This window comes from Protopterus annectens, chromosome 11.part0, assembly GCF_019279795.1.
Source record: "Protopterus annectens isolate FY-2018-M chromosome 11.part0, PAN1.0, whole genome shotgun sequence".
Classification (NCBI taxonomy): domain Eukaryota; kingdom Metazoa; phylum Chordata; order Ceratodontiformes; family Protopteridae; genus Protopterus; species Protopterus annectens.
Genome location: NC_056745.1, coordinates 332,453,093 through 332,468,554, shown reverse-complemented (window position 1 = coordinate 332,468,554; position 15,462 = coordinate 332,453,093). Strand labels below are relative to the sequence as shown.

Sequence of the window (15,462 nt, the reverse complement as noted above, 5' to 3'; positions counted from 1 at the left end):
GCTGATAACCTCTGTGTGGGGTCAGAAGGGACAAAACAGAAGAACAGACTCCAGCATGGCAAATGTATACAGCTGCTGAAGTCCCTGATTAACAGGTTGCTTAATGACAATAAATGTGTTCTCCCAAGAAATATTTACCACATTATTGCTTGCCCGATACTATCTTAGAAAAATTGTACCTTCACCACCTCTATAGTCTAGGTTCACCTTTTAAGCAACTGATTTCAGATATACATGATCACAATGCGACACAGAATGTGCGTTTTTCTGGAATACCTGTGCCACAAAATGTTCTGCATGGATGATAACAGTGTTTGGCCTCTTCTGGCAGCTCTCCAGGTATGCTGTGGAAATGAAGGTAGGTTGAAATTCTACTAGCCTGTATAGCCACCAAGTTGCCACCAATACCTGAAAATCAAGGCAAAGTTACATTAGAGGGAGAATGCTTCTTAAAATTCAACTACTACCTGCACTGCTCTATTTGTTAACATATTCTACTGTCAACAAGAAAGTGGAAATTTCATCATCTTTTAATATAAATAGTGCTGAGCAATTTGCACATAATACAGCTGTAGCTTCTGCCATATCTTCATTTCTTTTCTTGGTGCGCATTCAAAACATCTGTAATGCAGTGTTTGCTTACAATCCCACTGTATAAACTCCTTCAAGAAAATGTATGGCAGCACATGACCTCAGTTTAAATTTTCCATTTGTTACAAAAAGTCAAGTAGATAAGTGATAAAGTATGAATGTTATAAATGTCTAGACATGATTGCAACTGTCAGATGGCTTGCATTCATTCATTCTCAGCAGGAAAGGAATGAAATATGGAATCTAAAGAGTTCTGTTATCTGCCCTAGTACGTCAAAATGACAAATGTTTAATTACTACGCTTATCTCAACCTTGAAGGCACAAATTATTGTTTACAGTGAGAGTTTCACCCTACGTTATTAAGTTACTTACTTAAGGGGGGTTATAAAGTACACAGTTTACACTTTATGGTTTACATTAACTTATCAGTACCTGTTCTTCTGAAGAAATTCCACGCTGTACACTGAATTCTTCAAGTCTCATGCAACACTGTATTTTTATCATACTAATACTGTTGACTGTGAAAGCAAAACCCTGGAATAAATTAGGCACAGAAGTTATGAAGACAGCAATAAATGTACCTTTTTAAATGAACTTGTTCTTGGGACAGTTTTTTTTTTCCATTCTAACATTACTTTGTCATTGCTACAATAATGCAGAGCAGTCTGACAGTTTAGCTCAAAGTCTTAGAGTGAGCATTACTCTAGAGTCCTGGGTTTGATTCCATCAATGTTCACTTGCAAAGTGCATGACTTTGAGCAAGTCACTTAACCAAAAACTATTCCTGGGTTATCCCAGAAGAGGCACTTTTGATTAATGGACTTAGCCAGTTAAGAAAAAAAGGTTAACGATTACTTGCCAGGTTGTTCACAGCAGTACATATAAGAAATGAATTCCCATAATTTAAATGCATATCACATTGTAAGTTTATTACTGCACCTGTACTTTCAGTACAGTTGTCTGTAAATAAACTTACCTAAGAGAAGACCTTGGAGACGAGGTCAATGACAGCACATTATAGCATTTATATTTCAACAACCTACTGTGCCTTTACTTTCAGACATAAGCTTCAACAGCTATGCCTCACTCGCTATGGAGACCAATACTGGCCTTTTATCAGATTTCCTTTGAATCTTGGTTGTTGAATGAGGCTCACATATATACAATGAGTGCTAGTAAGAGCTTTCTTTGCTTCTTTTAATCCAACCAGGCTTAAAAAAGGACTTGTGATTGCAGCAAGCTATTCCATTAACAAGCAACTAAAGGCAGTTCTAACAAAAAATGCTTAACCTTGTGAAAGAATAAAGAAGGAAGCTATTTATGTACATTGTTATTAGGAAAATGAGCTGTGGGTAGTACCCACTGTTATGCTGACCTCTCTCTGAAGGCCCTTCTATTAGGCAAGAATTATTACACAACTATACTACAATCTTCATTCAGAGTCACTGTAACATGCAATAACACTGAGGAGATTCAAAAGCAGCACCTTCATGTCCATGAGAAGAAGACATCTACAGGATCCCCTGAAGCTTAGCTATGCCAAAACCTACCCTACCCCCCCGGGCTGTACATTCTACTTATAATGTGCTGTGAAGGTGTGGACAGTAGCCCATGGTGCACATTCTAAAATATCTTGTGGACATTCCTGAAAGAGGCTACTGATGTGTCTGCGTCTTCAGCTGTAAGTGATCTCATTGTGGCTTGAAGAAACTCGTACAGTGGATATAAAAAGTGTACACACCCCTGTTAAAATGGCATGTTTCTGTGATATAAAAAAATGAGACCACAATAAATCATTTCAAAACTTTTCCACCTTTAATGTGACCTATAACCTGTACAATTCAATTGAAAAACAAACAAATCTGTTAGGGGGAAAATATAAAAAATAAAAAACATAAAATAAGCTAGTTGCATAAATGTGCACAACCTTAAACTAATACTTTGTTGTGTGTGTACACCCCTAAACTAATACTTTGTTGAAGCACCTTTTGATTTAATTACAGCATTCAGTCTTCTTGGGTAGGAGTTTATCAGCATGGCACATCTTGACTTGGCAATATTTGCCCACTCTTCCTTGCAAAAGTGCTCCAAATCTGTCAGATTGCGAGGCCATCTTTTGTGCACAGCCCTCTTCAGGTCACCCCACAGATTTTCTATTGGATTTAGGTCTGGGCTATGGTTGGGCCATTCCAAAAAAAGAAGTTATGTACTCACCATAATGTTCCATGTTTGTTGTCCATCTCGCCCTTCATTCTTATTGGTTGGGTTCAGAGCCAATCTTCAGCTCCAACTCGGCTGCATACTATAGCTCGAAGTCTTACACTTGGCTCGTGGCTGAATACCTATCACATCACGCAGTGGTGTAATTCCCCATATCTTGTTTGCTGCTAACCACAGCCATCTGTCATACATCATAGTATATACAGAAAGGAAAGGAAAGAAAGTCAGAGAAGCTCCTTGCCTAAGGAGGGAATTCCTCTAGGTCCTCCAGAAGCCTTGGGCTGGGGGAAGGTGGGGGGGCATCATAAGAATGAAGGGCGAGATGGACAACATACATGAAACATTATGGTGAGTACATAACTTCTTTATGTTAGGTTGTCCTATCTCGCCTTCATTCTTACTGGTTGGGACAGTGTCCCTAGCACCACATTTCCTGGGTGGCTCATGGGAATACACTTTTCAGCACAGTGGAACCAAAAGAGGCCCTTGTCCCTGGAGGCCAAATCCACTTTGTAATGAGTGATAAAGGTGTGGGGCCCACGTAGCAGCGGCATAAACACTGTGCATTGATAGTCTAGCTAGATAAGCAGATGATGTTGCCATGGCCCTAGCAGAGTGACCCTGGACTTTGAATAGTAGTTCTCTGTTATTAGAACTGCACATAAAGGTAATGCAATTCGAAAGCCAGTTAGAGAGAGAGAGAGAGAGATTTTAGAAACTGGCATGCCTTTTTTGACTTCTGAAAAGGAAATAAACAATTGATCAGACTTCCTGAAATCTTTGGCTCTATGTAAACAGAAGCGAGGTTGTCTATCCACATCTAATTGGTGGAGCTTGTATTCTGCCTTGTTGCCAGGAGTAGGGAAAAACACTGACAGCTCAATAGATTGATTTAAGTTACTCTATTTTGCGAGCACACTTTAGGTAAAAAGGATGGGTATGAAAGATCAAATAAGGAGGTTTGATTGATAAAGCTTGTAATTCCGAAACTCTTCTTGCAGAAGTAATAGCAACCAATAACATTGTTTTCCAAGACAGGAATTTGAGGTCACATGTTGATGAGGGTTCAAAGGGGGGTAAGGTGAGATAAGTTAGAACAAAATTCAAATCTCATGGAGAGAGAGGTTCTTTAATGGGAGGTCTTAATAAGCAAGTACCTTTTCAGAATGCTTTACACAATCTGTGTGACATCAAGTTAGGAGTCCAGTCACCTATATGAAAATTCTAAATTGCAGCTAATTGTACTTTAACAGTAGCTGCCGCTGAACTTTGTTGAAAAAGCTCTGATAGGAACTCAAGAATAGAGCTGATTGGGGCAGAAAAGGGATCAATGTTTCTTCTCTCTGCCCAATATGAGAACCTTCTCCATTTACTAGAATACAGTTTCCTCATTGAAGCCTTGTGTGAGGATACTAAGACATGTCTTACTGCTGTCACGAAACTGTGAAGCCTGATTAAGTTGGGAACTGGAGCAGCCATGCTGTCAACTTGAGAGTTTGAAGGGAGGGGTGGAGTGTTCCCGACATACGAGTCAGAAGGTCTGGAACTGGGTCCAGCACCCATGGTTCCTCCTGAAGATGAGGCCAGAGGAAGGGAAACTAAATCTGATGAGGCCAGTATGGGACAATGAGAATTATCCTGCTTCCCAGCCACTTGGATTTTTGAATGACTTTGGGTATTAGGGGAAATGGGGGAAATGCATAAAGTAGTCCCAAGGGCCAATCGTGGACAAGTGCGTCCATTGGTGACTCCCCCAGAGGAGGGATCAGGGGAAAGTAGCTGCTGCATCTGGCATTCATGGGAGTGGCAAAGAGGTTGCAGCAATGCTGGCTTCATTTTTGGAATATCCTTTCTGCTATCTCTTGTTTCAAGGGCCACTCGTGAGGCATCAATATTGCTCTGCTGAGCCTGTCTGCTATTATGTTGGACTTCTCCGGGATATGCGTTGCTATCAGAAGAGATTGCCCATTGCCATTCTCTGAGTGCCTCTCAGCAAAGGGGGTAGGACTTGGTTTCTCCTTGCTTGTTTATGTACCAAACCACTGACATTGTCTGACTGAATTGCAACTGTTCCTAGTGTAAGAGAGTCCTGAAGTGCTTGCAACACCAAGAGCACTGCTCTCATCTCTAGAACACTGATGTGTAAATAGGTCTTAGTGTTCCTGCCATGTGCCTTGAACCATCCTCCGCAGATAATGCCCCCCCCCCCCATCTGGGAGGCGGCCGTGGTCACTTGCTAGAGGTTGTTGTGGGATAAAAGGGTCCACCTAACGTGACTTGACTGGAAAGGAGCCACCATCTTCTTGCATGACTGTAATTCTGATCTGGTGAGACATGGGAAGTTCTTGTAAGGACCACTGAGAAAAACGGAGCCACTGAAGAATTCAGATGTGCATCCTGGATAAAGGGACTAGGGTTATCGCTGCTGCTATGGTTCCTAGGACTTTTAGAACTGTTTTCACTGTTACTTTTGTCTTTGGTAGGAGATCGGTAATCTGTTGTCTGAGTACAAAAACTCTTTTTGCAGGTAACTTTGCCATCATACAGACAGTGTCTAGTTCTGCTCCTATAAAGATAATATGCTGACATGGCAACAAGGCAGATTTTTCTGAATTTATTGTTATCCCTAACTGAAAACAGATTTGTAAAGTGGAGTCTCTTGACTGTTGTAGTAGATGCTTGGTGGTGGCAGTCAGGAGCCAGTCCTCTAAGTACAGAAACACTTGGAATCCTAGCCGTCTCAAATGAGCCGTGACTACTGCCATGCATTTGGTGAACACTCTGGGGGCCGTAGTGAGACCAAAGGGCAGATCTTGGAATTGGTAATGACTGGCTCCCAGCCTGAAGCATAAGCGAATCCTTGATGACCTGTCCATTTTTATGTGGTAGTACGCATCCTGGAAGTCTATCGAGCACATCCAAGTGTCTTTCCCTAAAAAGGGAAGAATTGACTGCATTGTCAACATCCAGAACTTGGACTTTTTTATGGATTCTTTTAGTTTGCTGAGATCCAATATGGGTCCCAGTCCCCTGGTCTTTCTGGCACTAAAAAGAATCTTGAGTAAGTTCCGAATCCCACTTGGTCTGTGGGGACTTCTTGGATGACTCTTTTTGTCTAGCAACTTTTGAATCTCTATAGTTGCTTGTTCCCTTTGACTGGGTGGAACGTCTGGGATACTTCTGATTTGTGGAACGGGAAGGCAAAAGGGAATGGAATAACCTCTGGATATTATACTTTGTACTCACTTGTCTCTTGTGATATCATGCCAGGCTTTTGGGTACAAAGATATCTGTCCCCTGACTGCCTCCAGAGTAAAGCAGATGGGCCTCCTTTCAGGAGCACTGGTAGAGTTGGCCACAAAAGGAATCATGGTCACCCTGGTTTTGCAGACCCCCTCTGCCTCGTGGACGATGTCTACCATTACTACTTCCACCCTGCCCTGGGGAAGGATTCACCTTGTGCATCCTGAAAAACTCCCTGGGATTTTTTGAACCACATTTTACCACCCTTCTGACCCTTAGGATAAGGTCTAGAAGGCACGGAAAAACGTACTCCAATAGCAGAGAGAGTTTTTCCTTCCTGCCTGCATCTGGTGAGTGTGTCTTTAACTTTGGGTCCAAAGAGTGAGGAACTATCGAAAGGGGCACTGACAAAGGTAGACTTGAAAGGTTCCACAAAGTTATACAAGCGCATCTAGGAGTGTCTCCTTAGGGGAAACTCCTGAACCTGCTGCCCTACTCGCTCCATCTGCTGCATAGGAAATCAGTCTCGTGGAGGAATTAACTATGGAATTTAAGGTGGATAGCTGAGAGGTCACCTTGTCTGAGAACCCTGCAGCTAGTGAACCTTGGAGAGTATCTCCTAACTCCTTCAGAAGATCTCTTTAAAGCCTAGTGAAGCGCGTTAGGAAGTTCAGCAATCTCAGGGCAAAAGTCGCTGACGAGAAAACACACTTCCCATATCTGTCCATCATTTGAGACTCCTTGTTCGGTGGGTGGACATATGAGGACGTTTCAGAGAATTCCTTCTTGGTAGCTGCTGCCACCACCATAGCATCTACAGGGACGCCTTTCGTAAGATATTCCTTGTCCGTTGGTGATGTTATAAATTTATTTGGCCTCTGAGGGACTGGTTCTATTGGGTCTGGTGACTCTCATGCCATTCGACTAACTAGTTCCATTAGTTCATCAAAAGGCGGAGACACCCAGGAGGTTGAAGGTTGAGATCTGAAGGCCTTCAGGTACACAGACGCTTCATCAAAAGGGTTAATGGGCTTACAGCCGCCTCTCTGTTTTAGGATTTCTAAGATATCCACAAAGGAGATATCTTCAGAGAGCGACCGTGAGGATCTTTCTGACTCCTCCAGGTCAGTGTCGAAGGTTATTGACTCGTCTGGTGAGTCCAGATGCTTCCTCTTGCATGTTCTCTTCCGAGGAGCCTCCTCAGAAGGGTATTCTGGGGAGGTCTCGGAAGAATGTGGTTCACCCAATGGGGCTCCCTGAGGCCCTGAATCTCCACTGTCCTGAGGATGGGATGGTGCCGAAACAGAACCCGGTGTCTTAGGGGGAAGAATACCAGTACCACTGTGTAGAGCTGTAGGCAGGGACAGCACACTCCTCATCAGCTCGAAAGCAGTTCCCGCCGGCTCCGAGGACACCTCCGGTTCCGAAGAAGCAGAGGGAATCCCGGTGCCAAAGAGATTGTCTCCAAACCCAATGTAGGAGCCGAGCTCACCTGCGCCAAAGCCCCGAGGGGTAAGCTCACAACCTAAGAGTCTCGGGTCTGAGTGTCCCCCCCCCCGGAACAGACAGGTGAGCTTCGGCTACTAGACACCCCGGATGGCACCGAGAATGTCGGAGCAGACAATGGTTCCGAAAGCCCTGGAGTGGGTCTTGGAACCGAAGATTCTACAACAATGGTTACGCTACATTCTGGCTCCGAAGATCCAACTTGGCTCGGAGGAGGAATTGACGTGGATGAAAGAGTCTTAGTTGGCTCCGAAGCCGAATGGGTCAGAGCCGAAAATAATTTTGCCAGCGCCGGCAACTTCAGTAGTCTGCGCACCACCTTATCCACATAATCATCCAATAGGCTTCTAGAGGACTTGGAGGAAAGGGTAGGTGAGCAAGATCTCTGCAATATGGGAGATCTCAAAGTAGGGGAGACCGGCAATAATTCAGTGGACAGGCTCTGAATGTCAGTCTCTCTCGGCTCTGAAAGCTGTTGCGCCGAAGGACTTGGCTTGTCTAATTTTAAAGATTCTCTCATTTCTGAAACTTGTGGAGCCGAGGAGCTTGATTTTCCTGAAGTAGAAATTTCTGGTGTCTTTTTTTGGTGGTTCTGAATGACCAGATGAGGAAGAAGATCTTTTGGAAGGTTTGTTACATTTTGAAGAGGGAGACTTGGACTTACTGGAGGTACTCTGAGTTTCCAAAGTTTTGGAAAACAGAGTTTGCAGTAGTTCTCTAACGATAAGTTTATTTCTTCTCTCTAGTAATACCCTTGCACTAAAAGAATGGCAGAAGGTACATAACTCCTGGAAGTGCATGCCCCCTAAGCAGTATACACAAATGCTATGGTCATCGGTCAGAGACATTTTCTGAGAACACTTCTGACACTTTTTGAAGCCAGACAGCTTTGTTTCCTTTTCTCTAGTTTCCTTAGACATTATGAGTATAAGAAGCACAGACTACAATATTATAATACTTGTAACAGCACACATAATGTAACTAGTAACTCAAACAGCACTCTCAAAATCTATGTAAACAAACTCACAGCGCACTCTAATCTAAATATATAACAGTCTCAAAAAACTAGGTAAACAAGAAAGGAAAAGTTTAGCTCTGTCCTCTAACTTAAACGGGCCTAGCATGGCTAATCAAAAGTAAAAAGGATTATAGTATGGGGAATAACACACACTTGAAAAGCAACAGTGTGCCCACTACCAATCTCGTAAATAAAGAAGGAATCCTACATATAGTGGCTAACTTTATAACGGGATAGGAAATTAGGCCTGTGAATAAAGCGATGGCCAAACAGAACACCAGTAATGGCTATATATGGTAAGAATAAGCACCCACAACACCTAAAGTGTAAAAATTCAAAGTACTAGCTATAAATATCTAAATGAGCAACAACTTGAAAAAATATAAAATTTTGAAAACTTAGCCACAGCCAAAATGAAGAGCCTCCAATCTTGTTAAGCAGAAAACGAGATCTGGGGAATTACACCACTGCATGATGGCATAGGTATTCAGCCACAAGCCAGGTTAAAGACTTTGAGCTATAGTATGCGGCCGAGTCAGAGCCGAGGATCGGCTCCAAACCCAACCAGTCAGAATGATGGCAAGATAGTACAACATAACATCTTCAATTTTATTCTGGTAAGCCATTCTTTTGTTGATTTGAATGTATACTTGGGGTCATTGTCATGTTGAAACGTGAAATTCCTCTTTAGCTTTGACTTTCTAGCAGATGCCTGAAAGTTTTGAGCCAAAAGTGACTGGTATATGGAACTGTTCATAATTCCCTCCACCTTGACTAAAGTCCCAGTTCCAGCTGAAGAAAAGCAAACACAAAGCATGATACTGCTACCACCATGCTTTACTGTGGTGATGCAAAGTGTTTTTGCACCAAACGTACCTTTTGGAATTGTGGCTAAAAAGCTGAACCTTGGTCTCATCATACCAAAACATACTTTCCCACATGCTTTTGGGAGACTATGTATTGTTTTGCAAATTTTAGCCTGGCCTGAATGTTTTTCTGTGCAGGAAAAGGCTTCCTTCTTGCAACCCTACCCCAAAGGCCAGACATATGGAGAATATGGGAGATTGTTGTCACATGCAGTACACAATCAGTACTTGCCAGAAATTTCTGCAGTTCCTTCAGTGTTGCTGTAGGTCTCTTGGCAGACTCCCTCCGTGACTTTTCGTCTTGTCATTTCATCAATTTTGGAGGGATGTCTAGTTCTTTGCAATGTCACTGTTGTCCCATATTTTCTCCACTTTTTGATGACAGTCTTCACTGTGTTCCATGGTATATCCAATGCTGTGGAAATTTTTTTGCACCCTTCTCCTGACTGATACCTTTCAACAATGAGATCCCTTTGATGCTTTGTAAGCTCTCTGCGAACCATAGCTTTTGCTCTTGCAAACAAGTGAGTAAATGTCAGGAAAATCCTATTAGGACAGCTGAACTTTATTTGGGGTTAATCTGAGTCTCTTTAATTGATGGCAGGTGTATACCCAAGAAGAATAAATGTTGTAATTAAAGCAAAAGGTGCTTCAACAAAGTATTAGTTTAAAGGTGTGCACACTTATGCAACCAGCTTATTGTACGTTTTTTATTTTTTATATTTTTTCCTCTAACAGATTTGTTTTCTTTTTCCATTGAATTGCACAGCTTATAGGTCACATTAAAGGTGGGAAAAGATTTATTATGGTCTCATTTTTTTTATATCACAAAAACCTGGCATTTTAACAGGAGTGTGTACACTTTTTATATCCACTGTATTTATCGACACAATGTGCCAAACATTTAGAAAGGGGTTCTTTTGTATTTTACGGTTACACTTCCTTTTTAAAGGTTACAAACAGTTAATCTTTCTGAAAGCATTAGCCCTTGTAAATATCACAGATTTCTGTGAACATCCAGTTGAAGCAGGTAGTACGTTCCATCGTTTTAATAACTGCCAAGACTTTGACAACTAAAAGTGTAGTTTAAGAGTCATTGCAAAAACGGCTTTTAGCATGAAAAATGGGTTTGTTTTCAATGAAAGCCGCACAATGTGTAATACCAAGTGGCTTGGTTTACAAGAGAGCTTGTAACTCTGCATGCCTTCTGACAGAAGTAGCAGCAACCACAAAGAGCATGCACCATGGGAGATACATTACCATTATGTAATCTTCTGATTCAAAGGGAGGCAACATTACATTCCCCCACCAAGTTCAAATGTCAAGGTGTAGAGGTACATGTTTTTGGAAGTCATTACTTAAACAGTCCTTTAAAAAAAGGCCTTAACAAGGTGATTAGCTACTAGGTGTGGGTTTGCAAATACAGACTGCAGAAATGTGAACTGCAGTTAAACAATAAGTCAAACTTAAATAAAACAAATAGTTTAAGCAGTTCAGAAACACTGGTTTGTGATACTGCAATAGCTCTAGACCTTGTATCTAAATTCCTAGAAACCAAACTTTTCCTCTTCTGTAACTAACATGTTCCCGTATTAGACCTTGTAGCTTCTTTTAAAAATGCTTAGAACTTGAAAAATAGCTGCTATCAGACTCAGATATTTGAGATTTGATGTAGCACTCTGCAGTTCTGCTGGATTAATAATGAATTTGCAGAGGTACTAGTCATAATGGAAGGCATTATCAATGAATAACAAGGTTATCTGGGCAAAGAGAGACATCTATCAAAATCAGATTGGCCTTATCTTGCTGTGTTTCGACATTAACATTTTGAATATTAGGGAAAATTGGGAAAGGTTACATCAATGATCTTATTCCAGACTGTTCTGAGATGATTGCTGTGATTGGCAGCTACAAGATACACATTTAGAAAAATCTCATGTTTGTGTAACTTTTCTGGATCCACTTTCCATTTGTAAGTCATCTACCAGCTGGTACTGTGAACCCAGGACATAATCTGTTAGCACCTGACGATATATCACTGTAGAATGACTTGTGATGATTTACAAATGTTCTGGCTGAAAACTGTATTAGAAGGCTGCCAGGACCCTGACCAACTAACTAATTTTCCCTCCAGTTGATATGCAGAGAATTTGTCTTAAGAGGTCAACTGCCTTGAACTAATAAATAGTTGATGTTGGCTTCCTAAGCATCACCCAGACAGTGTGTGGTTAGGATCTGAATTTTGGATGCTGGAGCAACATAGTTCCAGTGGAAGATTTGTCCTTGTCAACCCCAAACAGGAATTGCCTCCTTTGTCCTACAGGATAGAAACCATCATCTCTAGTATATCTTTAAATTCTGCCAAATATTTTTGAGGTGCTACTGTGTCTTCTTCATAGGTAACTTTATTTGAAATACCAAGAGAATACAATAAGATATACACACTTCTCTCAGAAGCTGCCTTGCAATAATGTTTTCAGTTATGGGTTAGTGGCAACAGAATTGTAGCAAGAATGATTGGGTCTCCCTTTGCTTGCCTTTACTTAGAAACTTTCATTTATACAGAGTCTAACACTGCCCCCAGAAAAGTTACTGATGTTGAGGAAGATGACAGACTATTTCTTTTAACTTATCATATTCCCAGGCAGTGGCACAATGTAGTTGTCTGAAAGATCACCAAATTAATATTTCCTTTGTTTTTGGTACTAACAAACAGTATGAACAAGGAAAGGTAATTTTGTTTTGGTTTCTGAGGTGTGCAAATAATGGAGCTAAATGTCTATAAGTACTCCACAGGTTGTAATCCAAATGGCAGAGCTGAAAACTGAAAACACAATGAACTGTCTCAAACCTAAAACATTTCTGTGAGAATTTTCCACTTGAATAAGAAGGCATGTGCATCCCATGTCCTGATAAATTACATGGAGTAAAGTTCTCAGTCACCAGCCTGAATGTCTTTGTATTAATGAATTTACTCAGATTTGATAAATCAATAACTGGTCTTGGGATACTGACCATTTTATAGTAAGAAATCGTATGGAGTACAAAAAGTGCCTTTCTTGAATGGAAGACACCCACCCTTTGAACAGCTTTCTCTACTACAACCTGATCCATCAGCTGAATGGATGAACACACCTGATGAAACATGGGGTACAGGACTAAGTGACCCTATGGTTTCTAAACAAATTCCATTGCATAATACTGAACTGCACCATAAACCACTCCCCCTGAATAAACAATTAAAATATTTTTTTCATTTAAAATTTCCTGTATACATACCTTTTGGTCTATTGGTACTAAATTTGCCCGAATTCCTTTCCAGTAAACTTTACTACTGTCAACATATTCTTTGTTGTCAGTCTTTTTTCATCAAATACAAGAAATTTGAGGTGAAAAATATTTTAATTGTTCATCCAGGGGAGTGGTTTATGGTGCACTTTGCAACAGTGTAAAGCGTTTTACATTGGTAAGACTGGTCAAGCTTTGAAAGAGAGAATATATGAACATCTCAATGAAATCAAGAACAGGAAGACAACTAACACACTGTACAGACATATTTCTGCCTTTCCTGGTCACCTTTTTAAATTTGTGGTGATTAACTTCTTGGAAGCAGACCCAAGGGGCTAAACTAATGAACATCTTCTCAAGAAAGAGCTCAAAAGGATTCTTGTGTGTTATGCCCTTAACCCCCCCCCCCCAAACGTGGTTTGAATGAATGTTGTTCTATTACACCTATATTAAAGTTGAAAACTCTTAAGGGCTGATTATGTCACATTACTCATACATTTGCCATTGTAACACTGTTACCATTTTTGTTCTCAACATTATTTTTATTTTTAATTTTTATTGGTGGTGCTGCGGTAGCGCTGTCGCCTCACAGTAAGACGCTGTCCGGTTTGATTCTCAGCTACAGCTTCTTCTGCGTGGAGACATGAGTGAATGGGCGTACCTTCGTTGAAGGTTGTGCGTCAGGCCTGGCAAGCCGGTACGTAAAAATCAACTGCCAATCATTAGCAGACCGGAGTTCCGCTGTGGCGACCCCTAACCGGGAAAAGCCGAAAGACACAAACATTGTTATACTTATGTTCATTTTTCATGCAATTTAACATGATATTCACAACAATTCTTGTTAAAGTTTTATAATCAATGCATTTACTAAACTAAAGTTGAGTCATGTGAATGTTTGATCACACGTTGATCACATGATGTATTAAGAGTTATTTAAGGTTGGAAATCACCATGTTAAGCAGTTCTGAAGAAGTCTTTGCTAAAGACGAAAGTGCTTGACTGCATTTGGTTTGGTTGTGCTGTCAATAAATTGGATTTGTGGTTTGGACTTTGGTTTGTGTGGTTCCTGGGACTCTACCTTCACTACCTGTGGTTCTTGGTTTTATTCTTTTGGACTTGTTTATGGCTTCTTGTAGAGGTTCTGGGTCTCCCACCTATGACCTAGTCTCACAAATTCGAGTTGGAATAGGCAATTTGGCCTCTCTTCTGGAGAAAATCAATCAACAACTTCTTGGCAGCAGTGGCTCCCCTGAAGGTATTTCTTCTCAGTTAACTCAATGTTCTGGGGCTCTTTTTGCCTGGTCTAAGCAGCTTGAAGCAGGTGGAAACATAAGGGAACCATCCAACTGACAATTTATTGATTTTGATACTTGGAAAAGTGATATTTTTGACTTTTTTCTACCACATCGATATCTAATAATGTGGACCTTAACCATGAAATTATTGGGCAGCGTACCTTCGTAGAACAACTTAAGTTATTTGAAGAAAAATGACTAGCCTTTAAGAAAGTTCAACAAAACAATGCGTATTTACAAGAGAATTTAAAGAGGGGTCTTATTCCCAAGGGTCTATGTTTGTGGTGGTACCCTAATGGGGTGGATCTGAATTCTGATTTTCACAAAGCCCTTCTCAATATTTTTAATAAGGCAGTCATGGACATCATTCGCTTCATAATACATGAAAATGGAGGTGAAGTTGGATAAATGCTCTCGTGTTCTTGACATCATTAGTGGTAGTCTTACATCTGATGCCTTATTTGAGCATTATTCCACAAATTATAATAATTTATTCAAGAAAATAGATGACATCTGTTGTACCATTCAAAATAGGAAAAACAGAAAACTACAAAGGGATTCTGAAGCATTTGCAAAAGGAACAGCATACCCCCGCCCCCTAGTGTCTCAGTACGAAACCAGCCAATCACAACAGTGTATTTGGATGATGGACAGGACAATATTATAAATTCAGCTGAAGATGACGTCCTGGTTCAACAGGAAGTAGTTTCAGACACAGACCAGTTTCTAAGGCGTTCTAAAAGACTGAAACATAAAAGAGGAAGACACAATGGAGACTTACAGCAAGAATTCGATTCTGGGGATAGAAATTCCAACTTTGAGCATTTAGGAGTTCGCCCAAAAACTGCTTGGACTTACCATAGATATGAAAATATAAACAACAAAAAGAATCCGTGGTCAAAACACTTCAAAGGGAAGACAGACACCAGGAACAGGAGCGTTTCTCAAAGCAGGTAAGTAAACCAGGACTTACAGAACAGATTTATTGCCTCAGTGACACTGACTTTCATTCCACCATGGGGTTTTTTGATGAACAAACTTCTGTAAATCATTGTGTGTTTTCTACTGGCAAAACGACCAGCAACAATGATTCAGTGTATAATGGTAATGCTTGCAGCCAAGAAATTTCTGGTTGTGGGAATAACTGTGATATGAAGCATGTCGATTGTCCTATTTTGAATGAGACAACCCCAAGTCTTATGTTTGGTAATAACATTGCTAATTACATTGAAATTTGTCTCATAGAAAATATTGTAAATAAGAATGTTTTTTTTTACACACAATATGAGTATTGGTAACTTTAGTACCAAAAAGGCTGGGAATGATTTTTTGTATGACGACTCTGTCAAAGATTCTTTTGATACTAATGCAGTGAACATGGGATTTGAAAGAGCTTGCACTGACCTAAACAGTAAAACAGGCCTTGATCGCTTC

General features: G+C 40.7%; 1 protein-coding gene across 2 annotated transcripts in view; it reads right to left on the bottom strand.

Moving 5' to 3' along the window:
* Positions 1-15,462, bottom strand: part of SLC41A2 (solute carrier family 41 member 2) — a 1,208,246-nt gene that overhangs the window by 268,179 nt on the left and 924,605 nt on the right. For both annotated transcript variants that reach the window (XM_044087830.1, XM_044087831.1), the window contains exon 9: positions 277-408. In XM_044087830.1, the coding sequence (XP_043943765.1) occupies positions 277-408 (132 nt within the window). The remainder of the gene's footprint in view (positions 1-276; positions 409-15,462) is intronic.